The 27,331-nt window shown below is 37.0% G+C and overlaps 1 protein-coding gene across 6 annotated transcripts in view; it reads right to left on the bottom strand.

Annotated features, from left to right (window-relative positions):
- PLCL2 (phospholipase C like 2) overlaps positions 1–27,331 on the bottom strand; it is a 206,240-nt gene that overhangs the window by 70,008 nt on the left and 108,901 nt on the right. For all 6 annotated transcript variants that reach the window (XR_003998822.1, XM_030550908.1, XM_030550907.1 and 3 more), the window contains 2 exons: positions 11,718–14,204; positions 7,100–7,303 (listed from right to left, as the gene is read on the bottom strand). Coding sequence is in view for 5 of the 6 variants with exons in the window: in XM_030550908.1 (XP_030406768.1) it covers positions 7,100–7,303; positions 11,718–14,204 (2,691 nt within the window). In the remaining variant the exon portion in view is untranslated. The remainder of the gene's footprint in view (positions 1–7,099; positions 7,304–11,717; positions 14,205–27,331) is intronic.

Below are 27,331 nucleotides of genomic sequence, written 5' to 3'. Positions count from 1 at the left end.
ATAGACCTCTAAATCATATTCTCCCTTAGTTGTCTCTTCTGTAAGCTGAACAGTCCCAGTCTTTTGAATCTCTCCTCATATGGAAGCTATTCCATACTCCTAATAATTTTTGTTGCCCTTCTTTGTACTTTTTCCATTTCTAATATAGCTTTTTTGAGATGAGGTGACCAGAACTGCATGCAGTATTCAAGGTGTCGACGTACCCTGGATTTATATAGTGGCATTATTATATTTACTATCTTATTATCTGTCCCTTTCCTAATGGTTCCTTACATTCGGTTAGCTCAGAGGTAGGCAACCTGCGGCACGCGAGCTGATTTTCAGTGGCACTCACGCTACCCGGGTCCTGGCCACCGGTCCGGGGCCTCTGTTTTTTAATTTAATATTAAATGAAGCTTCTTAAACATTTTTAAAACCTTATTTACTTTACATACAACAATAGTTTAGTTATATATTATAGACTTATAAAAAGAGACCTTCTAAAAATGTTAAAATGTATTACTGGCATGCAACACCTTAAATTAGAATGAATAAATGAAGACTCGGCACACCACTTCTGAAAGGTTGCCGACCCTTGTTAGCTTTTCTGACTGCCATTGAACATTGATGGATGTTTTCGAAGAGGTATCATGATGACTCCAAGATCTCTTTCTTGAGTAACAGCTAATTTAGACCCCATCATTTTGTAGATATTGCTGCGATTATGTTTTTCCACGTATATTACTTTGCATTTATCCACACTGAATTTCATCTGCCATTTTGTTGCCTAGTCAGCCTGTTTTGTGAGATCTTTTTGTAACTCTTCACAATTCGCTTTGGACTTAACTATCTTGAGTAATTTAGTATCATCCGCAAACTTTGCCACCTCACTCTTTACCTTTTTCTCAAGATCATTTGTGAATATGTTTAACAGCACTGCTCCCAGTACAGATCACTATGGGACACCGCTATTTACCGTTCTCTACATTCTGAAAACTGACCATTCAGTCCTACTTTTTGTTTCCTGTCTTTTTAACCAGCTACTGATCCATGAGAGGACCTTCTCTCTTATCTCATGTCATGTCAAAAACTTTCTGAAATTCCAAGTACACTATATCCACTGGATCAACCTTGTCCACAATTATTGACCCCATCAAAGAAATCTAATAGATTGGCGAAGCATGATTTCCCTTTAGAAAAGCCATATTGCCTCTTCCCCAGCAATCACATTCATCTATGTGTCTGATAATTCTGTTCTTTATTATAGCTTCAACCAATTTGTCAGGTACTGAAGTTAGGCTTACTGACTTGTAATTTCCAGGATTGCCTCTGGAGCGTTTTTTAAAAATTGGCATCACATTATCCTCTCAGTCATCAAGTAGAAAAGCTGATTTAAGTGACAGGTTACATACTACAGCTTGTAGTTCTGAAATTTCATATTTGATTCCCTGCAGAACTCTGGGGTGAATGCCATCTGGTCTTGGTGACTTATTACTGTTTAATTCATCAAAACCTCCTCTATTGATACCTCAGTCTGCAGCCGTTCCTCAGATTTGTCACCTAAAAAGAATGGCTAGGTGTGTGAATCTCCCTCACATCCTCTGCAGTGAAGACCAATGCAAGAATTAATTTAGTTTCTCTGCAGTGATCTCGTTTTTCTTGAATTTAACTAGCTCCCTCATTTCTGCATACCTCCCCTTTTTTAATTTAAATGCTACTGTGGTGTGCTTCTTTGGTGCTTCCCCCAAAAAGGTTACTAAAATTATATGATAGTCACTACTACTGACTCAAGCTCAAACACTTGATCAAGTGTGCGACCAGCTACATGAATTGAGCTTTGATAATCCCATAGTTACCATAGTAGCCATAAAGCCCTGAACTGATGCTAAAGATTCATCATCCACATGGATGCTGAAGTCACTGAGCACCATCTAATGTCAACTGACAAAGATTTGGGTTTGGAGAAAGATAATTAATAAACCAAGACTAGCCCAGCTTGACCCTATCCTAGGACTCTCATACAATATGAATAAACTATGGTTACATCTATACATGAAGCTCGGTGTGTGATCTCCAGCTCAAGCTGACATACTTATGTGAGGTCTCATTAAGGTCACATCCTAAAAATAATAGTGTAGCCGCAGTAGCACAGGCAGTGGCAAGCAGCAGCATGGGCTAGCCATCCCACCTACAAAGTTGCCCAGATTCTCTGGATACATATCCAAGGCAGCTAGCCTATATTGCCGCTCGCAGCAGCATGTGGACATCAGCCCATGCTACTATGGCTATATTTCTATTTTCTGTGAGCTATCTGGATGACAGCTAGAATGCGTATGTCTACTTGATCTGGAACTCACATCCTCAGCTCCAACTGTAAACACAGCCCATATATGATACAGTTTTAGGCTAGGAGACCACCTACATGGTATAGACACACCACCCCATCTCCAATCTCCCTTAGGCTCATACTGTACCAAAACCTTGACTGATACCAACTGTGTCAAGACAGGTCAACCATATTATCCAACCAGGTTTCGGTAATACTTGTTAGATTACGGGCTTCATCCAGACAGACAGGTTCTCTGTAATAATTGGCTTCTTTTGTATGATGCCCCAGCATGCACTTTGCTGGTATCATCGCTCTCATCACACTGCTGCAGACTGGGGACAAAATAAGTATTCTCTTCCTTGTCATTGCACAATTTAAAAAAAATTTCACTATTCCTATTGTTTATCCTGTAGAGTATATGACATTAGGAAAAAATGCAATGGTGTGGAAGAACCACTTGCCTTATTTCCAGGCTTCAGTCTGCAACACTGTTCAGTGACAGGTGTGATGACAGCAGCAGAGTGCATGCTGAAGTATCACACAGAGGAAGCTGCAGTTCATGAACTTGAGGGCAAAAAAAATAAAACATTGTTAAATGGTGAAAAAATGTTACAAAATGTCCCCTTTACTAGTCCCTAATCAAAATATCCTGATGCTTTTATAAGGTGTACAGATTACATTCAGGAGTCTTTTGTAGCTTCATCAACCTAGGAAAATAAGCATCTTAGTATTCTGGGAAACAGACTTAGGTGATTCTCATTACTTTTTTTAAATTAATATTCTGAAAACATGCCCTGACTCACTATAGTGTACACAAATATGAAAGATCTTCCTTTTTAAAATTCCTGGGTAAAATTCTGGTTTCAGTGAAGTCAGTGGCAAAATCCCCATTGTCTTCTATGAAACCAGCACTTTAGCTCCTGTGGGTATCATTTCTATCTTTCTTACCAAATGTCCACTTTACCCACAATATACATTAAGCATCCAATTCAACTACCACTAAAGACAACATATGTCTTTCCGCTGACTTCAAATGCCTAGTAAAACATACCCAAAATCCCAGAATTTCAATGACACTGTAGTGAATGCTGACTGACTAGAATAATTTTTTATGCATTGAATCTTTTTGTCAAGAATATGTAAAATAACAAGTATCCTGAGATGTTCTAATTAAGTCATGCTTACTTGACTAAGTGTTTCTTTAATAACTATACTGTTCCTGTATTGCACTAAAGACATTTTCACCGGTTTTATCCCTGCAGTATTGTATTCTTTATTAATTACTTTATTGCAGACTAACTCTTTCATTGAAGAGGACTTGCATCCTATCATAGTTTATTGAGCAAATATATAGAGCCCTCTAGTCACTCACTGTGCAAACAAATTCTACTGAATAACTGTTGACCACTTTGCTAGGGTAAATGTTTACTGTAGTTTTTACAGCCGGGAAAGCATTTCTGTCAAAGAACTGTTAAATATTAAATTATTGTATCTGTCTGAGATAGACTGACCCTGAAACAGTGGGTGCTTTGAAAATATCTGTATTAACCACATGCCACATCCAGAATGAAACAACAATGTAAACCAAAGATAGCCTATGCACTTACCATGGTAACCAAGGTTTGTTTGAAAAACATTCCACAAGGTAATGTTTGCTGTCACCCTGATTTCACATTGATAGTAAATGACAAATTGGAGCAACTCTGTTAAAACATAATTCTGAACAGACTGTGAGGCACATGCTAGCACAAAGTAAAAAAAGTAAGAAATTATTATTATGGAGAGGTGACAGTCTCTCTCTAAATTAAGACTGAATTTGTCTTCCCACTATATACCTAAGTTAGGAGGTAGTTGTGAAAACCAACAATAACAGGCCAAAAAACAAAAAAGAATGTCCTTGGGATTTGTGAACAGAAAGTGTCCTTGCCTGGACATCTTAATTTCAATTTTCCCCAAAACGTAAGAAAATGTATATACAGTGTCACAGACAGCTTCAGGCTCCCCTTTGCGGGGTCTACCCCATTAAATAATTATAAAGCACAGGCTGGATCCCCTTCATGTCCTTCCTCCATCTACTGAAAAGGCTAATGTTTATATAGTGACCTTTATTTCCCATCACAACTTGCCAGAAACTAGGATACTAATATGGCTGCCAACAAAAATGGTTACCCACCATTTAATAACTATTGTTCTTCAAGATGGGACGTTCATGTTGATTCTAATCTAGGTATGCATACGCCCATGTGCACAGTGATCGGAGATGTTTGACTTAGCGGTATCCCTAGGGCCAGCTGTGTCGTCCCCTTGAGTGCCACGCTCATGCCCTGGTATATCAGGCGCTGCCAGCACTACGCCCGCTCAGTTCCCTCTTGCTGACAACTCTGACAGAGGGGTAGGAGGACAGGTAATGGAATGGGCATGAGCAACACATTTTGAAGAACAACAGTTATGAAAAGGTGGGTAACGATTTTTTCTCCTTCAAGTGCTTGTTCATGTTGATACCATTGTAGATGACTCCCAAGCAGAATCCTCAGAGGTGGGCTCACAGTTCAAGGCACTGCAGATTATAGCACTGCTCTGCTGAAGCCAGCGTCTTCTCAAACTTGCTGGGACATGACCTTGATCAGAAACGCCAGGTGCAGGCATAGCTGACTTTTGTCCTTGAAGACCATATAGGGCAGTTCCAAAGTGAGCCCTGATCTCTGACCCTCTATGGGCTGACGTTATAGCAACCAAAAAAGAAACCTTCCAGGAGAGAAGCAGGAGGGACCAGGAAGCCAAGGGTTCAAAGGGATGACCTGTGAGCCTGGACAGCACAAGATTCACGTCCCAAGGAAGGCCAGGTTCCTGGATGTGTGGGTAGAAGTGCTCCAGCCCTTTCAAGAATCGCATTGTCAAGTGATGGGCAAAGAGAAACCTGCCCTGGACCAGGGGCTATAGCAATGAGATGGCCACCAGGTGGACTTTGATGGAAGAGAGGGAGAACCCTTGAAGCTTAGAATGCAGCATTTAATCCAGGATGTCCTGAAGCGAGGCCTGTGAGGCCTGAAGGTGCCACTCCGAGGCCCAATACTGGAATCTTTTCCATTTTGCCAGGTAAGTTGCCCTGGGTTGAGGGTTTCCTACTGCCGAACAAAACTTGCTGAACACAGGCCAAACATGCCCTTTTGTCCACGCTCAGCCATGCAACAGCCAAGCTGTCAGGCGCAGCACTGCCAGGTTCAGATCCAGCAGGTTGTCGTGGTTCTGAGACACCAGATCTGGTTGAAGAGGTAGCTGAAAAGGCGGGCTGTCGACAGGTCCAACAGCATGCCGAAGCAGTGCTGATGGGGCCACGAGGATGGCGCTCTTTCTCTCCTGTTTGACTTTAACCAGGACCCTGTGGATCAATGGCACCGGCGGAAAGGCATACATGAGTGCCCCAATGCTCTGCTCCTAGTGTCACCAACCTCAGAACAACCAGAAATTTAGACACATTTTCCATCAACAACAATAGAGGTTCCTTTTTATCTGTGATTTAGGTGTAATCCCAACAATTAAAAACACCTTGAACTATAATATCCTAATCTTACAATAATTACACAGTACGGTATCATTTAAACCAAACTGCATCTGTGTTTACATCACTGAGCCATGCACAGATCCCATAGTCCTACTTGAACTCCTAGTTAACTAATTTTTCTTTCTACAAACAGTGCTACTGTTTGAGCTCCTCTTAAGTATGAAGGGTCTGGTACATTACTATTCCAAAACTATTTGTGCCAGGAAATTAGCTCTAAAATGTAACTCTATATACATATTTTCAGATCCTAGGTTAATGGTTTGATTTTCTAATTTTTTTAAAAAGGGAAACAGTTGAGCTGTTTTGTTTAAAAACACAAAACTAGTAGAAAAATCCTGGAAGAGAATATCTACATTTCATCATATTCCAATTTTAGAGGAGTTCATTTTAAAAAATCAAAAGCTCTAACCCTGTGTGACAGATTGTCTCTTCCCCATGCCATATTTCCGCAACTGAAATCAGGTGGAGGTTTTAAACTGTTGGTAGGTTGATTTTCCTCCTTACATATACATAATGTAAACTTCACAATTTATCACTCTGCTACAGAATTCATATCCTTTAGTCTTATTTTACACAGTTCTTTCTTTCCTCATGCAGTATACTTCTGAATTTTTTATGTATTTCTGAGTATTTCTAAAGACACCACTTACAGATTTGCTAAAGTTTATAATAGCTAAAGTGAAAATTAGAGTTGACTATAGAATGCACAACTGCCAAAATAAATGAGACATACAGGAAATATGCAGCATATACATATTATATATGTATGAAAAAAAGGGCAGATTTCAACAGTATCATGCTGCTCATAAAATTACAATTTCTAAAAACATTCACATTTTTGGCTCTTTGAATTAATGATGAAAAGAACTACAGCTCTATAAATTCAAAAATGTAATGTAACAAATCATTGTACACCTGTGAAAAAGCTATCAATATGCAAAAAGTTACAAGTTAATGCATAAACAGGTAAATTTCTAACATATTTACATACACTAATACAAAATCTTGTGAATCTGTATGAGGTAAGAGGTATTAATTTTTACATTCACCGCACATTAAAAACAGTGTCAGATGCTGAATGTTCATGGGAATAAATTTTCAAGCACAAGTAACGAAGCATGAAATAGGAAGTCACAGATTAGAATGACCTTTGAAAACAGACATGGTACAGTATTTTATAAAAAGCAAGTCTTTCAAGCAGCATACATAAATCACAAAGGACTACTCACCATGTCATATGCAGTTACAATCTTTTTCAAGACCTCTGGAACAGTCCCCTGGATCTCCATAGTGGGATACTGATCACTGAGATTCAGTAGTACCAAGGGTGCACTATCAGGTCCGACCAAGCGGGTAGACACTGCCAGAATACATTGCATAAGATTTGCTACAGGAGAAAGGCCACATAATTCTTTGAATGAAACTACTGCATTCTGTTAAAAAGAAAATAAAAAAGTTACTTTACAGTTAACCATGATTTTTAGTCTCACATTCATTCAGTTTAATAGACTTACACTTCATTGTACAATAGTTATAACCAAGCGACAGTGTAGAACTATTAGTGGTTTTGTCCTGGAAAAATGGCAGTTTTCCAAAGCAAACAAAGTACCACAGATATTTGCAATATTTTATTTATCAGAGATATTAAAATCCTGCTACAGAAAATAAATATTACTTAAAATAAAGAGGTTATAATATACTACTATTAACTTCAAATTTTCAATAAATATAAAAACAATGAACTACTAATCCATGTTGATTGAACAAGCTTTTGAAAATCTTCAAAAAGTACTTAAAATGTTTTTTTTTTAATTCAAGTGCTTAAATGTTATGTGCTGAATGTCTCAAATAAACTTAGTAAGGTGGAGGGGGCAAGTCAGTTCATTTGTAACTTTAAACATACCTATTGTATATGTCAGCATTCTCCAGACATGCTGAGGATCTGCTGGCTCCCACTTGGTGTGATGCCAGAATGCTGCACACCACTAGTGATGTCACACTATCACTTAGATGACCTTCTAGGAGTATTTGTTAAACCCAATATTGTACATATTCCAAAGTTAATAGTATTTTTATATTGTAGGCTAGAATATAAAATATATATGTTTAAACTTAAGAAACATTGAAATATTGTAAACATCAGCCATTTATCTTAATCCTATAAAATGGTTCCAGCCTCCAGTCAATTCCCATGGTGGGAGTGCTCTCCACCATAGTGAATTTAGAGTTGTTGCACTAAGTGGGAGGTGGCAATCTGTGGCAAGTCTGGAGTCTGTGGACCTGTAAGAGAAAAATCAGTAAGTTTAAGTAACAAATGTTCCAAGTGCTCCTCTTACCTTGGTCATTTGGGATATTCTGCACATATTTTAAAGCATATGACAAGTTTATAGGTCTTAAGTCACATTTTTACTTTCTGAAAGACCTTTATACTGCCAGAGGGGTGTAAAGTGGTTTTAGTGTAAATGGGAATCAGGGCTTAAATGCTTAGGCCACTTTTAACAGACAATCCACATCAAGTTGACTTCAAGCTATTTTTAAATGAACATATTATATATACATTTGTATACTTAAATTATTTCCAGTACAGTGACTGGTACATCACTCAATTATTAACATAAATGTTTAACTGTGAGAGTTAGCCATTGGAACAATTTACCAAGGGTTGTGATCGATTATCCAATAGTGACAATTTTTAACTCAAGATTGGATGTTTTTCTAAAAAAAATACGTTCTAGGAATTATTTTGGGGAAGTTCTATGGCCTATGTAACAAGGAGGTCAAACTAGATGATCACAATGGTTCCTTCTGGCCTTGGAATCTATTAATTTTATGTTTCAAATAATTCATTTTCAATTTTTAGTAAACCAAGGCTATTTGTGATTATTAGATTGGAATTTAATAAAACAATAGGACATCTGAAAAGACAGACCTTATCTTGCTTTTCATTTATAGATTTCAAACTTTACAAATGTGGATAAGCATTACAAACAGCAATTTTACAGAAAATACAGGGAAGTTAAGTGGCTTGTTTAAGGGCACATAGCGAGTCAGTGGCAGCATAGTGAATAGAATTCAGGTCTTCTGACTCCCAGCTTGATGTCTTACCCACTAGCCCATGCTGACTTTCACGATTCTTTGCCCTGCACTGCCAAGCAACTTGGATGTTCTATACCGTATCCAGTATAATCACAGACATCATACATTCAGCTGTGGTAGTGATACCAGCTTTTGTATTAGTAACACAATGCATATTGCTGACTACAGAAAAAAGGCCTAGATAAGGCTAAAGGGATTCTAACGAATACTCAGACAAGATCTTGGTGTAGTTCATTATACTTCTAAGTGTACTTTATTCCATGAAATACTTTTCTATTTCATATTTAAAATAAACTAGATACCTAAAGTTGTCTGTCTTTCTAGCTGCTATATCATGGCAATTATAGTAGTAAATAGATATGTAATTAAGAAATTAAACCATTTCAAATTCCCTGACTTATACATTTTGCAATTGTCTTTATTTTAATGGATTTTTTTTTTAGGCCAGTTTATACAGGGTGTAGCACACATCATATTAGAATTTAAATTTTATAGATATATTATGCAAATCTGTCAGTTAAAATAATCAAAATTAGCATTCTATCATTCACTTCAACTATACCCCTCTTGGGAACATTTCCAGGTATGCTACTGATAAGTTGGGAAGATGTAAATACATCTTTCAGAGTAAAAGAATGAAATGCATACAAGGAAATTCCTTCCCATGCACTGACCCTAAAACCCCTACTAAATTAAGTTTTTCAAAAACACATCAATCTGAAAGATAAAATAGCATACTAGTTATGAGCACACTTTCTTATTGTATATTCAAGTCTTAAGATCCAGGTTTCTCCTTAAGGCACTCTAATTCCATTGTGTATAAACTAGGAGATTTTTTTTTTTTTAGAGTCTTTCGTTAATTACAGATTACATTCATATCTAGTCTGCAATCTGAATCTCATTTACCAGTCATAATCACGCCTCATTTTGCTAGTGAACTTTGCTTATGGAATGGAATAGGAAGTTGCAGGAGACTGGATACAATTCATAAGAACAAGTGTGCAACACATCATGCAAATCTGTCAGTTAAAATAATCAAAATTATTCTATTATCTGCTTAAACTATATCTGTCTTGGGGACATTTCCACATATACTAGTAATAAGTTGGGAAGACGTAAATGAATCTTTCAAAGTAATAGAATGAAATCCATAGAAGAAAACTCCTTCCCAATCACTGCTCCTAAAAACCCTAATAAAATTACATTTTTAAAAAACACACCAATTCTGAAAAATAAAATAGCATGCTAGTTATGAGCACACCTTCTTATTGTATATTGATCTTAGATCCAAGCTATCCTAGCCAGTACACAATGGAATAACAGACCTTCCTTAATTACAGATTAGATTCACACCTAGTCTGCAATCTGAATCTCATTTACCAGTCAAAATCATGCTTCCAAATTTTGTTTGTGATCTTTCCATATAATAATGTCCTTGGCATAAATCATACTGAATGGAATGGGGAAGCTGCTGGACACAATTCAGAAGAACAAGTGTAATCTTTAAAGTTTGCAATACTGTTAAAATCTTTCATTATTACAACTTTCAACATAACTTTATTCATAAACAAAAGTTATCTGCACTGATATACAGTACACACACCCTTTTAGAATCTGGAATTGAGCCTCAAGCATGTTTCTTTGACTGAGTTTTTCTTTAAAGTCACATAAAATAAGATTTAATGGATAACTTTTTTGATATGGTTATACTTGATTTTATTTTTTAATGCTAGGACTTTTACTGTAGCTTTTATATACACCTCTACCCCAATATAACGCGACCCGATATAACACGAATTTGGATATAATGCAGTAAAGCAGTGCTCCAGGGGGGCAGGGCTGCACACTCAGATGGATCAAAGCAAGTTCGATATAACGCAGTTTCACTTAAAACGTGGTGAGATTTTTTGGCTCCCGAGGACAGTGTTATATCAGGGTAGAGGTGTAGTTAAAAGCTTCATCAAACAGATTCTTATTCTTTACATTTTTCTCTACCGTGTTCCAGATCAGCAGTTCTTGTACCAAGAATGTTTATCAATGATGCAAATCTAACAGTGGGATCCATAACCCAGTATTTTAGCCTACACTACTTCCTATCATTCTGCGATACTATATTTGTTTGATATTGCAGTCTTTAAAACACCCTTTTGGGGAAGAAGGAGTAACTCCATCCTCATTTAATATGTTTGTAAAATACTAATGGTCTTTTGGATTCTGGTAAGGGAAGGATCTCTTTGAAAGGTCTGCCAGTGATGTGAGGAAATTTTTCACCTCATAAAGACATGGGAAAGCCATCACACTATGTTTCATTTACAGGGTCCTTGAGAATTCTTTCAGATATGAGGGGGTCTCTGAATACACAGTAAACTGTTCACAAGTTTTATTATTGTTAGTAATGTTTTCTCCCTGAACTTCTATTTTACTTAATTTCTTAAAGCTGAAAAGTAGCCTCTACCTTTTTTTCCAGTATATATAGTGTACTCTTCTCAAGAAATAGGGCTGGTTAATAGGCTTGAATTATAGCACAACCCATGTGTTTGTACTAGGAGTTATCTTAATAGACAATATTATCCAGCTGCTGTTCAAACAGAGTCTGTTTTTAAATTCATACAGTGTAAAAACATGATAAATGAATGATTTATAAAATGCAGTTAATATTTACATATCTAGGTAATACACACTGCAGACACACCATAATGCAAAAGTACAACTGTGGCACAAACATTGATAATTTCATCGTAAAAACTGCACCTGCATATTTTCTCTCAGATCCGTGGCATCCCGTATAGGCTGGAGAGCATTCTTGAATACTTCATCTATGGTTTTAATCCATAATGTTCTCATAGCGGCATATTCCCTGGATTTCTTTCCTTTCCTCACTGAGAGGCCCCGTTTATGAGGTTTCCCACCACCCCTTCGATTAGTAATGGCAACATGTACAAACAAGAAAGCATGTGCTAAAATTTCTCCAGTTAAAGATTGCAGTGGAACATGCCGATAGCCTGCCTGTAAACACTCAAAGGGAATAGTGTATTGCCCAATAAATTCATCCCCAATGTAATCATCATCTAGTACTACAAAACGCATGACAGCGAGTTCAGGAAGATTAATTTGAAATTCAAAACTTTCATCAAAAATTGGATTGTCTCCATTTTGATGCACAGTTTTTGTCCTTTTTTCTGCACAGTCTGCTGGGATTCCATGAATTTCTACATATACATAAGGATCTACAACATCACCTTTGGCACCGGACCCTTTGGGTTTAGGAAAGTTTTGCCCACTAATAATTTTAACATGAAGGAGCTGAGGTGAAACTCCAGGCACAGTATCTTTTGTATTTGCACTGAAGAAGGATACTTCCTCTCGCATGATGGCAGGACGAAGGACATAACCACAATTCCCATTTTGTCGAAACCAACCAATGTTAAGGTCCATCATTAAGCCAGGTGTCTGAAAGTTCATGGCTACTATCTGACAGCCACACTTCCAAAAATCCTGGGGATTCATATTACTAGAGTCAATCCTCATAGGGCTAGGAAAAACCCTGGCAAGAAAACGTTTATTGTAATTTACAAAGTCTCCTGGATTTTCATTGGCATACTTGCTAGCAAGCACTTCATTAAATGAACAAACTTCCCAGTATTTCTGGAGCTGAAAGGAGACTTGAAACTCTTTGAACTGAACTGATTTACATATGCTTACCAATTCGGAAAGCTCTTTGCAAAGCTGAAATCGTTTCACTATCACAGTATTCTGTTGTTCTGCACCCTCTTTCCCTACTCTTTGTGACATTTCTGCTCCTTCATCTTCATCTGTAACATCTCCCTCTAGCCCAGAGTAATTAGAGGAAAGCTTCTTTGCTTTAATTAGTATTTTCCCTTTAAGTGAGTCAGGTGAGGGAAGATAAGACTCTTCTATGTTTGGAGACTGTGTGTGTAGCTTATCGCCCAAAATTTTCTTCATGTGTTGAACCATAACTTTCTGCTGCTTAATAGAACAATGATTTTCTAAACACAGAATAAGAGGGTATTCTGAAGCAAAAAATGCATACTTGTTAATAATGTCAATTACACTGCGGAAGACTATCTGTGATGTCATTGTATGTCCTGTATAAATTACAGGCTCATTATCTGGACCATCCCATACATCCAATTCAACACTTCGGCAACCCATTTTAAGAGCACGAATATATCCTGTGATATCTGATGGACCTCGGAACTGGTCCTCTATCAAGTATGTATTGTGAGATGAGTTTATGAAATAATGGGATAAAGGTTGTTTCATATCCTGACAAACCTTTTTATGCTCTGGATCAAATATATGACAGTCAGGTGAAGTAAGATAATTAGTAAAACCATCTATTGAGAGCCAGCCCTTTTCCTGGCCCTCTTTTGATGGTTCATATTTGTGAATAATTTCAAGACTTATTTCTTCTGTGACATGTGCCATTCCCTGTTCTGCTTCTAAAAACATCATAAGGTCCTTGGTATCTAGGAATTCTTTATTGCTGGAAAACTGAACCAATAAGAAGTAGATCTCAGGTCGGGTACAAAGTTCATGGAAAACTTCAATAAATTCTTCCTTTGTGACTTCAGTATCAGTTTTGTCCTTGGATCTATGTAACTCTTTGAACTTCAGCTCAATTTTACTTGTTTTTAAACCCGGATTTAATTTTTTTATAAATTGAACAGCTTTATAAAGGGCTATATGTCCAAAATTATCTACATCAGTTTCACTGAACATTTGTGAAACCCATGAAGTCCGCATATTATCTTGGCTACTTTCAATCATATCTAGTGTATGTTTTCCATAAGAAATTAGGTATCTTAGCCCAGTAACCCAAATGTTTGCAACATCTGCTGAGTTAGCAACGAGATCTAGAGACTCATAGTTATCTCCATAAATAATGGAAAATGCACAGTCTTCTGATATCTGGTCATAAATTCCATTGCTGCGGAATATATCTGTATTTTTTCCTGTTCTCACTTCTTTGACTGATTTAATATCAATCTTTGCTTTTTCTGAATCCTTCTTTGAAGGTTCCCAACGCAGGGACTGCATATCTGCATCTAAAAGAAAGTACCGGTGATATACTCTCGAGTTGGACCGAAACTTTCTGAGCTCAGAGCCTTCAACCATTGCATTAATACAGTCACTTGCACTACTGATCTTCTTCTCAGTCGGCATGCTGCTAAATGATACAGTCTTCTTCCGTTCTCTCTTTTGTTTTGTACCATCCTGTGGATTAAAAAAAAAGTCAATATGAGCTTGTTTATAGGACATGCAAAATCTTTATGTTCAAAGTTCAAAAATTAACTGAGGAAAATCTAAGAAGGTATGTTGGACAACAAATCTTTTCTTCTGACACCACAAATGCAAACTTTGACACATTAACAACTGCTTAATGATTGTGTTTGCATAACTATGTATTTGGCATTTTAAAAAACATGGGTTTTTTTGCATAACAAAGCTTAGGTTTTGTATGCCCACAAAATTTAACAAAAAAGATTTTAAAATTAAAAAGAAAATGCATAGTATTTTGTTAGTAGCAGCATGGTGAAATAGGTATCTCACATTCTACTAACAAGATGGTGGGAAGTAATCTGTTCCCCTGAGCCCTCATGCAGTCCCTGTAATCATTTGTACATCCCTGACACCGTTTTAAATAGAGTGCTTAGATATCATGGCGATAGGATCCTTAGAAATATCAGAGACAGACTGATACACAAATAAAGAGAGGGGTCATGTCCTCACAGAACTTACAATCTAAGTACTGACAGGCAAAACAACATACACATAGATCTTCCTCCCTCCCTATCCTGCCCACTGAACATCTCCAATACACACTCTTCCCAACCTGAACTGGGGAAATTTTCCACTAGCCATATCTAGCTGCTTTATGGCAGCTTAATGATTTTAGCAGTCAGGACAGTCTGATGGAGAATATTGAGATGTACAGGAGTGATTTTGGGGGATAGTCTTTGCTAAGATTATTGGGGTTTAGAAAGTGTCACATAAGAGGAGTATCTTAAGGAAGAATTTGAAGGAGGACAGGTGAAGGCATGGAGTACCAGGTTGGCAACAGTGGTTCAGCCTCATCTTCAGAACAATGATTCACTCCCCATTTCTGTTCTGTTTTGACCCTAAATTTTCCTTATACATTAAAAAGTCATTTTCTGCAGTAGTTAAAGAAAAACAATACCACTTACCCAGCTCCAATCAAACTTTGTATCCAGTTTAAGTTCACCTGAATGACAATAACCTAGTGCAATATGTAATGAGTTTCAAAAGAGAAATAATTACATATGTTCATTATCTTGCACCATTCAGACAGAAATCAGACTGAGAAAATTTCTAGGAGTGTTTGAAAAATGGCCACATCTTGCAAAAAGATTCAACTTCTTGTCTGTAAGTTCTAACGCTATCCTTCTCATAGAAGAACCTCTTGATATCAGATCTCAAGAACAGCAAATTTTCTATTTGTATAATCCTGCAAGGTTCAACTAATTACTTTTCCAGATTTGTATAGAAAAGTTTTGGTGGAGTGTTTTGTTTTGTTTTGTTTGTGAGGGAGAATTTTCTCCCTAGTACTTTTCCTCTGGAAATCTGTTTAATTTTCATTCCAGAGCTAGCAAAGATTGTTAATACGGGCAGTGGCAGGGGTACTTTTACTAGATTGTTGTCACTCCGTTCAAATAGAATATTTGAAATACAGATACATTTCCACATAACAAATTTCCTGAAACACTTTTATATGTAATCAAAGGATACTAATAAAAATATGCATCTCACAACACTGCTTACGTGGTACCCTACATATAGCACCTAATCTAATAGAGAAAAGGCAAAATGCCTCTCCATCAGTGCATTTGGAAAATACTCATTTAAATGTGAAAATGGAGAATTCTGTTTTTCTGATTTAATATGTGACGCTATCTTGCCAAGTGTTTAATAGATTTAGTACTTGTAGTTCCATATAAAAATATAAATTTATCAGACACTAATATTGCATCTTTAACAACAGCAAAATCTGTTTTAAGAGACCACTTAGGAGACCAGCAAAAATTAGTTGCCCTATAAACATGTCTTTGTTAAGATAAGTTCCTGTCTGCATCCTAAAGATTTGCCCATACCGGTATTGCCCTGGCCTGTTCCTTTGTCAGTCAGTGTTAAAGGCATTCTGAACTATATGCATTTCCTCACCTTTTGGGGGCGAAGCCAGACTTTCAGGCACCTGCTCCCCTACTTGGTGTAAACTTTGCTTGTACCAATCAGAAACGAACACACACAGTTTTTGGGCCCCGTCCCCTATGACACTTTTATGATGTCATAGTGAGTATTTTACGCTGGTCTGCCATGTGCAGGCAGAAGAGGAGAAAGAAAAATGAATCCTGTGTACCTTGTACACACCCGTAACCGAGCCTGATCACCTCGAAGCCTCTCTCAGCTCACGTGTTTTAAGCAGAGTTTTTACATTTGCCGGAAGTTATGAGTTGGTTTGTATTCATAAGTATTGGTTATTACTAAATGCTGCATCCGTGTTTATAAATATTGTTTACTGCATCTTTGTTTATAAATATTGTTTAATAGTAAATACTTTAGCCATTGTATGTTTTAAGTTCCATTAACCCTATTAGCTAATCATACGCTGCTCCCCTACCCCTTGTAACTATCCTCAATAAAACTTTTAATTAATTAATTTTAGTTGTGTGCGTGCCTGCAGTTTGCATCGTGACCCAGACTCTCCTTGCATCCCTTACCTATACAGTCTATTGCCACATGCAGCCTGGTAAATAACAGCTCTGCATTTTTCTTTCGCCCCTAAAAGTACGAGGCAATCTACAGTCTTTTAACTACAGATCAAACTAAACCACATTGAAAAACTCATGGGATTGCTTCTTGGAGTTGGTCCTTAATTATAAATTGTTCTTTAAGTATTTTAGATTTTCAGCAACAATTTGATAAGTGTTATTTTCTGAGTTTCAATAAAATTCAGTGATAAATTTAATTATTATTTGCATGGAAGGGTCATTTATTTTTATGTTCTCATTCTAATTCTCATTCTCCAACAGACTAGCTCAACAGCACACTTGCATTGTCTCTCTCAAAACAACCATGTCTAATAAGTGGATGGCATGGGAAGTCTGAATCGTTTTGTGCATTTTTGAAATTTTTTAAAGACAGAACAAATGAAATACTACTTCAGATTAATACTAGGATGGATAAAAATCAATGATTTTAAAAAATTGGATTGTTTTTATTTAAATCTTTTTTTATACACTGTGTTTTGAGGGAAAAAACCTATCTAAAGATAGTTTTAATTAAGATACATTATAGCTCAAAGATATCTCATCACGGAATAGGAATTACAAATTCTAATTCTATAGTATGAAACAATATATTCATGTAATGTTTAAGAAAAGTTCCACTAGTTTGTGGATTAGGGACCCAATTTTATGGGGTTTCCGGAGCTTCTGTATAGATTATTTAGGTTAATCTTTCTATCTACCCAATGAGACTCAGTGCTCAGTCTAGAAGGTACTCATCAGAGATGCTTAGTTTGCAGTTCTCAAACTGTGGATTTGTGTCTCCAGAGACAACATTCTTGTTAACAGCAAAAATGTTTTAAATAAATAAATAATATACCGAGGTGAGAAATAACAGACCTCAACCCTATTGTCCCTCTGCAAATTTGTGTACACAGAGTCAATCCCTTACCTCTCTCTAAAACTGCAAAGTTTCAAAAAGTTCAATGAAGATTGTTAGGGGCGGAACAGATCTGGACAAGGAAAAGTAGTCTGGAGATAAATGTTAGAAGGGAGGGTCAGGAAGTAGAAACAAAAGTGAAACTGTTTGAGCAACATATTCCAGAAGTCTTGAGGTCTTTCTGAGTGTAGCCTTCATTGATTTGAGATCTACCATACCATTCTCTCACTTTAAGGGAAAACCTATAACGGCAGCAGGCTGCAAAAGAAGTTTGGGAATATTTTAATGAAGTTCCCCTACCTGTGGATAAGACAGGCCTGTGTGCAAAATGCAAACAGTGCAACAAAGAAATGCAAGGCCTGGTTGCCGGAATGAAACAATATCATGAGAAGTGTTCCTGCTCAGAAGGAAGCTGCGTTGAAAATGATGAAAGGAACATGTCTGAACACGCAGGATCTTCAGGTTGCTAATCTTTCTTATTTCATACTTCTTTCTTAAGGACTGCCTGTCTTCCTTCTGGACTGTTCTTGAATTCTCATGTTTGAGCAAAAATTATAGTTGTTACTCTATGGTACTATCATTTTAGATGCAGTTGTGAGAAAAAACAAACAGTTGAAATAGGCAGATCTTCCTTTTACAATTTCACCTTTAAATTAGTACTGAGTATCAGTGAATGCAATGGTAATAATAATTAAATAACTGCATTCACTTATTTTGTTTAGGAGAATTCATCCTCAACATACAGGATTCTGAAGACCATCCACCTTCAAGATCACCATCATTTTCTATAGTTGCAGCGTTATCCACCAATGATAGTGTTTCAGACACATCATGTATGTCACATAGCCACAATATATTACCTGTAGCAAAAAGTAGTAAAAATCTCCATTATCCAAAAACAACCATAGATAAGTTTGTGATAAGAACCAACAGATTACAAAAAGAGATAATAGAAAAAATTGCCCAGTTTATGCAACAAAGACCAGGATACAGTCCACCCAACAGAGCAGATGTCGCAGGCAAATTGCTGGATAAAGTGTATGAAAGTGAAATTGAGCAGTGTGCAAAAGGTCTAGAGGGTGAAATTGTTAACCTGAGTCTTGATGGGTGGAGTAATGTCCACAATGATCCTGTATGTGCTTGTGAGACAAAAGAAGAAGGGAATGTCTTCCTCACAGAAACAATTGATACCTCAGGAGATGCACACACAGCAGAATACTTACAAGAAGTAGCAATAAAAGCTATAAGAAATTGTGAAAAAAAATTCAAACGTCTAGTATGCAGCTTGGTCACAGACAATGCTGCAAATGTATCCAAGAGGAGAATTATTTAGAAGAGAATGAAGAGAGTTCCAAACTAATAACGTACAGTTGCAGTGCTCATTTCATGCACTTCATATCCAAAGACTTCAGTATTCCAGAAATAAAGGCTAATGCTGTTGAAATTGCAAAATACTTCCATAATAACCACTTTGCAGCAGCTGCTCTGAAAAACGTGGGCTGAACCAAGCTAATTCCCACAAGACATGCAATGGAATTCAGTAGTAGACTGTTTTGAGTACTATATCAAGAACTGGCCTAATCTGATGATAGTTTGTGAACAAAATCGTGGAAAAATAGATGACACTGTCACACCCAAAGTTCTCAACATTGGGTTTAAGAGAAATGTCGAACACATCCTGAGTACCCTGAAGCCTATTTCTGTAGCTTTGAACAAAATGCAGGGAAATAGCCGTTTTATTGCTGACACTGTTGAAATTTGGAAAGAACTGAGTGAAATCTTAAAAAAAAAAAAAAAGAGAAATATGCAATGACAGAGTTAATTACAAGCATTAAAAAAACAACTGAGACAAGCACTATCTCCAGCTCATTTTCTTGCAAATATTCTCAATACTCAGTACCAGGGTTATTAACTGCTGAAGAGGAGGAGTTGGCTATGACATGGACATCCAGCAATCATCCCTCTATAACGCCAGCTATAATAAAATTCAGAGCTAAGGGTGAACCATTCAAAAAATAGATGTTTGCTTATGATGTTTTAAAGAAAGTCACACCAGTGAACTGGTGGAAGTCGCCTATGCACTTGGATTCAGAGCCTCTTGAAGTGATAATCTCACTTTTAACAGCAGTATCTTCTTCTGCCAGCGTAGAAAGAATATTTTCTTCCTTTGGACTAATTCAGTCCAAATTGAGAAACTGTTTGGGACCTGAAAAAGCAGGAAAGCTTGTTTTTCTTTTCCAGATTATGAACAAACAAGAAAATGAAGGTGCAGGTGATTGAGTTAGCTGCAGAAGACAATATTTTAAGTTTCTCATGTTGACCTGGCTGACATGGTTGATTTAATTTTTTTTTTAATATTTCATTCAATTATTTTAGTTAAAAACAATTTTAACAAAAGCAAACCTGATTTTAAAAAATCTGAATGTTTAACTAAATTCAAAAATTCATATGCTTGCTTTGTTAAAATATTATGTTTGCTGTTGAACAAAGAAATCCAGAATACATAACGTTGTTGTTTTAGTTAAATCAAAAAAAATTAAATGTCTGTGATATTCTCCTAATACAGTTGGCAAGGAAATCCTCTAAATATTAATGATTAACCTGTTGAACTGGAGATAGTTCACCTCCCACTGACTTCATAAATACCTGCTTCAATTACCTTTGGTAAATGAAAAAAACAATCATTCATTTTCTGCTATAGCTGTAAAACTAATCTGAAAAGTTTTCAAAATAAATCACTTTAAAAATGTATAGCGTGTACCTTCTAAAAATGAAACCTACATCTTTCTCTGAGTTGTGAAGAATATATGTGATGTTGCACTCCATATGCTTTATAAAAATATGTTTAGAAGTGTGAATATGATGTAACTGGAATATGCTTTATGCAAAAGGTCTCCTGTAAGATATTATTACAAAGCTTATGATCTACTGGGTGTGTTTATCCCATTTGTTTGCATGTATTATTTCTATGTCTGGAGTTAGGAGAATAAGATATAAACTTGTATTACTGATGTAAACATGTTAAGTGGAAGCCTTTAAGGGTGCTTCAGAATCTGTCACCTGTAAATGGTTCTGTTAACTTGCAAACCTTCTGGTGTACGTGCTGACCAGCCTTGGAAGAATGGAGACTAAGGTCTCACAGGACATGTGAGCATGTTACATGATACTGGAATCCATCTTAAATCTTGTGCTTTTCCATTTAGAAGGAGGGGTGGAAACCCAGAGAGAGACAAAGCATTCCCGCCTTCTGCCAAAGTTATAAAAGGTGGTAAAGCAGAACAAAGGGCGGCCAGTCATGAGAAATCCCCGATTTACCATGTGAGCTGGAACTAACAAGATCTATATCAAAGGAAAGGATTGGGCCCAAACTAGGAAGGAGTCTAGTCTGTGAAAGAAGCTTATTGAAACATGTCTGAGGGTGAGATTCACCTATACTCAGTTTCTTAATGTGTTAGAATTGCATGTTTTGTTTTATTTTGCTTGGTAACTTACTTTGTTCTGTCTGTTATTACTTGAAACCACTTAAATTCTACCTTTTTTACTTAATAATATCACTTTTGTTTATTAATCAAGCCAGAGTAAGTGATTAATACCTGGAGGAGCAAACAGCTGTGCATCTCCCTCTATCAATGTTAAAGAGGGCGGACAGTTTATGAGTTTACCCTGCATAAGCTTCATACAGAGTAAAACGGATTTATCTGGGGTTTGGATCCCATTGGGAACTGGGTGTCTGGGTGCTGGAGACAAGAGTACTTGCTGAGCCGTTTTCAGTTAAGTCTGCAGCTTTGGGGGCGTGGTTAAGACCCTGGGTCTGTATTGCAGCAGGCCAGCATGTCTGGCTCAATAAGACAGGGTTCTGAAGTCCCAAGCTGGCAAAGGAAATGGGCTCAGAGGTAGGGGGTCTCTATGACCGAACCCGTCACAATGTATTAAGGTTATAACAACCAACAAGAATGCACTTTTATGTAGAAATCCATGATTAAATCGAGTCTTCCTGAGTAGTGATTTAAATCCAATCCACCCTGCTGCCCTACATCCTCCCGGTCCACTTTGGGATAGTTAATGCTTCTAGCAGTGCTAGCTATGCTGTCCTCCATACCTACACTCATCTGAACATAAGGATTGTAATTGTGATGGAAAGGTGCACAAAGATGTTAGGCTTTTTGCATACTCAATCCATTCCTAGAGTCTTTAATGTGCTCCTCTTAGTGCACTACTTAGCAATTTTATCAGCTTCTCAAAAATATACAGGTTCCTTCTCTTCTTTACATGTAATTATGGTAACCAGATGTCTCTATTTTTGGGTCTTTTTCTTATGTAGGCTCTTATTATCCCTCACCCCCTGTCCCAATTTTTCACATTTGTTGTCTGGTCACCCTACATGTAATGGTTTGTGTAGTCAACAAGTGACATGCTATAAAAGTAAATATGTAAATAGTTGAGATATAATCTCTAAAATACCTTTCAAAACTCTTTGTAAAAATAACTTACCACTGAAGGTTCTCTCATACAAATATAGATCTACCATCCTGGGTCTGTCATAAACAGATAGCTAAGGATTAATGTCTCTTTCACCTGGAAAGGAGTAACCTGAAACACCTGACCAGAGGACCAATCAGGAAACAAGACTTTTTCAAATCTGGGTGGAGGGAAGTTTTGGGTGTGAGTTCTTTGTTCTTTGTCTTGTGTCTGTGCCCTCTTGGCTATGAGAGTGATTTTTCTATCTCCTGGCTTTCTAATCTCCTGTTTCCAAGTTGTAAGTACAAAGTTAGTAAGACAATAAGATTTATATTGTTTTCTTTTGTGTTTACATGTGTGTAGTTGCTGGAATGTGTTAAATTGTATTCATTTTGGATAAAGCTGTTTATTCATTTTTTTTAAGCAAATGACCCTGTATTTGTCACCTTAATACAGAGAGACCATTTTTATGTCCTTTTTCTTTCTTTTTACATAAAGCTTTCTTTTTAAGACCTGTTGGAGTTTTTCTTTAGTGGGGACTCCAGGGAATTGAGTCTGCAGCTCACCAGGGAATTGGTGGGAGGAAGAAGTCAGGGGGAAAATCTCTTTGTGTTAAATTTACTAGCCTGACTTTGCATACCCTCTAGGTGAGGGGGGAGGAGGAGGAGAGATTAGCTCTCTCGGTACTTGTGTTTTCCAGGACTGGAAACAGGGAGGGTGGAGTCCCTCTGTTTAGATTCACAGAGCTTGCTTCTGTATATCTCTCCAGGAACCCAGGGAGGGAACACCTGGAGGGGAGGAGGGGGAAGGGAGATGGTTTATTCTCCTTTGTTGTGAGACTCAAGGAATCTGAGTCTTGGGGTCCCCCAGGGAAGGTTTTGGGGAGACCACAGTGAGCTAGGCACTGTATAAATCCCTGGCTGGTGGCAGCGTTATCAGGTCCAAGCTGGTAACTAAGCTTGGAGGTTTTCATGCTAACACCCATATTTTGGACGCTAAGGTCCAGATCTGGGAAAAATGTTATGACAGGGTCATTAACTCTTAGTACCACCTACTACTACAACAACAAAAGAGGACTGATTTTTGGAGGTTTTGAGCTTCCCCAGCTTCCACTAAAATAAATGGGAACTATGGGTGCTTGGCACCTTTGAATATCAACCCACTTATATAGGTGTCTAGTGTTAGCACCCATGTTTGAAAATGTTGGCTTAAGAGACCCCAAGTCAGTAGCAGAGCCAGAAATAGAACCTAAGTCTACTAGTCCTGTGCCCTATGGACTGGCTTTATGCTGACTTCCTAGGAAAACTGAAAGTCCTTTTAACGTTAAAGATGTCCAATATCCAGGCTACCCAGAAACCACTGCAGCTGCAAAATCAAATTTGTTCTGAGTTGAAGGATACAAAACAAATATTGGTAAGACAATATTCGTCCTTCAGAAAATATAATAGACTTACCTTGAATCAGCTATAAACCTTATGATGGTTGACATTTACAGTGAAAAAGCAATCTACAGGATAACACTGAAGCATAACTGTTCATCAACCATTAGTTCATCATTAGGGGAATCAAAAGAAACCAAAACATCTTGCTCAAATATTAAAGCAGCCTGAGAGAATAATTGCACACATCATTAACTTTGAAATAAAATTAAATGGAAGACTATTAGCTACAAAGTTAACTGGCATGCTTGCTCCCCTTACACAAGAGGAATCACAAATCCCCCAGAGCCTGAGAATAGTGTTTTCACATTTTTCTAAAAGTTACAGATGGAAACAACACTGAACTCCAGTACAAACCTCCGTCTAGACTGCGTACCCTGCAATACTAACTTCCACTTAAGGGTCTAGCTCTGAAAAATATTGCAGCAACAGAGTTTCTAAGAGCAATGATCCAAATGGTCTTTTCTACTTTCACTGATGTTATTCATTTAAAAGAGCAGTTTCATCTGGCAGTAACATAGGAAGAGGAAAGCCAAACATGAGTTAATAATAAGCAGCAACATTGGATCTTATTTCTTCCCATACTTTTCTTACCCAGAAGACATTATTCATAGCTTGGCACTATGCCCGTCTGCCATTAGAGCATCTAGTGAGTACTTAATAGTCTGACAACTTTCTGCTGATAGATCCATTCTGACTAGCTCCTGATCTGAAACATAAACAATTGTTCACTCTCTGGATGATGGTCTCATTTCAGAAGTCAAGCTAACAAGGCTGAATATAAAGGAGCAGATCATCAGCTACTATGTTATGACAATTAACACCAGCTGAGGATCTGACCCAAATAAACTTAGCCACCAGGATCACCTGGAACCCTGGAAATATCTCAAGTCAGAATGGTCTAAACAGTAGGTCTAAAAATGAAGGCTATTCCATCTCCCCATAAGTAAACTTTTAAATCTTACCTGTCACGGACAAAAAGGTGTGGTTTTGCAGGTTTTTGCTTCTTTGTGATGGTATAATATTTGTGGGGGGTTTTGTTCTTTTAGAGGATTTTTTTCAACTTATTTTTACTTTATGATTACTTTTATGATTTACTTATGGTTTTGTCCACTTTGTTTGATGGAGGACTCCTTGGACTATTTGAGGACTCATGGGATTAGGATACCATAAAAGACTGAAAGATGGCTCGTGGGGATCAGGATCAGGGATTTTTAATCAGACTATTCAAAATTCTTGGTTTGTTTGTTTTTGTTAACACACATGCACGAAAAGTTCTCTGTTAATGATTCAAACACCCTTTTCCCTCCCTTAGAGCCATTCAACCAAATCATAGTAGTTAAAATCTGATATTCCTTAAATAAAAGGAAGCAAAGAAATAAAACTTCAAAAACTAATAAAATTCAGTTATGATTATGAAAGAATAACATATTGAATACAAAACAAATTTGGTACATCTGATGACCTATATAAACGTTATGTTAATTACTATAGCAATGAGGAGTTCTGTCATAATTTTGGTATAGTTCTGGCTGCCCATTGAGACATCCTAAAAGGGCCTCATTTTCAGAGGTTGAGGGCTCAGTATTAGTTCAGTTCAATATATCAGCCATGTCTAGATGGTTAGCAGTATTGCCCACCCTAAGCAATTAAAAAACATGAGTCAGGTTGCAAAAATCATGATATTGTCTTAAAAATCAAGAGTTTTTTAAATAATAAATTTTGCATTCTTTTTATTTGCCTTCTGATTTTTGAGTGCTTAGGGCAGTGGTTTTCAACTTTTTTTTTCTTTGGGGATCCTAAAAAGTTTCAAATGAAGTTGTGGACCCCTCTGGAAATCTTAGACATTGTCTGCAGACCCCGATCACAGGTTCAAAACCCCTGTTCTATGGTAATGACAACATTTCATGAACCCATTAGACATAGTTTGCAACCAGACATTTAAATAAAAACAAATGAACATGCATCTTTGTGAGGAAGGACTATAATTTTCAATATGCATTGAAATAAACAGTATACTTCTCATTTAGGGGCAAAAATATACTCCCTTCTCCCCAATAAATATTGAAAAGCACACTTCACATGTGCAACTCCTCACAAATTACTGGCATGATTTTGTAGCAGCCAAGCATGAGCTGTTGCCATAAATCAATACTGACCAAAAAAAGATTAAAAAAAAAAAAAAAGAGGTCCAGTAAATGGCAAAAATAGAGTTTTTCATATGAAAAGCAATATAAAGATTGGCAGGTTGAGGTATAACAGAAATACGTATAATCAATTATCTGAACAATTATAATGCATTGACAAGCAGCTGGGAGTTGCAGCCTAAAGCCTCAATTTACAGCCACTTTCTGGCCCACATGTTTAAAATTCTGGAGACTTCTGCCATGGGACCTCATAGCTACCCTTCTTGAGACATGCAACATATGTCCTTGTAGACTGAAGTATTGTGGGAAAAATCAGGCACTGAGCTTTAACCTTTCAGAAAAAATATGCAACATCTGTATTTTGAGTTACTATTGCTTTGTGTATTATCACCAACTCAGCCCATAAAAGTATAATTCTTTCCCAAGAAAGAACGCAATAAAACCACTTAATGCTAGTCTGAAGCCAGATTGCAGTCCATCAGAAAAGCTTTGACAAACTTAAAATCTATTTGATTGCAATCTTTTAAAACATAACTTTGAAACATGATTTGAGTAACCAATGCATGCAGTTAGCTTAAAATACTAATAACGCTGATCTACTTTTAAAGCCTCAAAACTAGTCCTAAAGGTAAAGTTCTGAACTAAGAACTGACAAAACTCAGAAAATAAAAATTAGTGTTCATATTCAAACTGCAAAGCTAGCAATGTTAATGTGGACATTCTGCATGTCTCAAAAATGTATGTACTATACTTGTAACTGGTTACTGTAAATGTTACACGTAAAGCTTAAAGGAGATTTACATGGGTTACTTTTTAAATATCTGAACTGGAAAGTGTTGAAATTAAACACTACAATTTCAATTTCTTTGCTGTTGCAAGGGACATTAAAATAATTAATTTTTAGATCTCTTGCTGTTCTCATATTTTTAAACCTAATTTAGAACCGGGGACATAGAAGTGCAACCTGGACACTGTATGCAGCCCTCCACAGTATGTAAGTCTGCAACTGAAGTTTATACATGTGACCCTTCTGCCAGCAGCTAAACCACAGCATAACAGAAAAAGCATGCAATCAGCTACTTCCGTTTGCTTGTATTGTTATCGTGAATTAACAAAGACAAAGGTAGGAGATATCCCTTTATTTCCTGTTCTGGTAGGCATATGGAAAATGGCAGGGGATCAACACTGGCTAGGCAAGTGGATTCATCAGCAACTGGCTTCAGGGAGCATGATGTGTTGACAAATGAGAGGAGCTGATTTGGAATAGTTGCAGCCCAGAGCTTCCATCTGTAATTATGATGCAACCCACATGTCAAAACAGTTTAGTAAGCTGTTTTTAAGAGCATATATTCTATGATAAAAGGTGCACTTGATCATTTACCCTTCTAAAAGAAGGGTACATATTTCACTACACATTTGTAATAATCAAGACTAAACTAGTCCATTAAATGTGTTTTTCTAAAAAACAGAAAATTAACAAGTAGTTTGAAATATATTATACACTGCTTGCACTACTGATACAAAAGGTGTTGCACCCACTTCCATCATGTCTGAATTCGACCCTTGGTGTTTCTAAAATTTGAAAACTAACTACAATAACCAGGCTCTCTGTATT

The sequence above is a fragment of the Gopherus evgoodei genome, chromosome 2 (genome assembly GCF_007399415.2).
Source record: "Gopherus evgoodei ecotype Sinaloan lineage chromosome 2, rGopEvg1_v1.p, whole genome shotgun sequence".
NCBI lineage: Eukaryota > Metazoa > Chordata > Testudines > Testudinidae > Gopherus > Gopherus evgoodei.
This window is presented reverse-complemented; position numbering and strand designations above follow the sequence as displayed.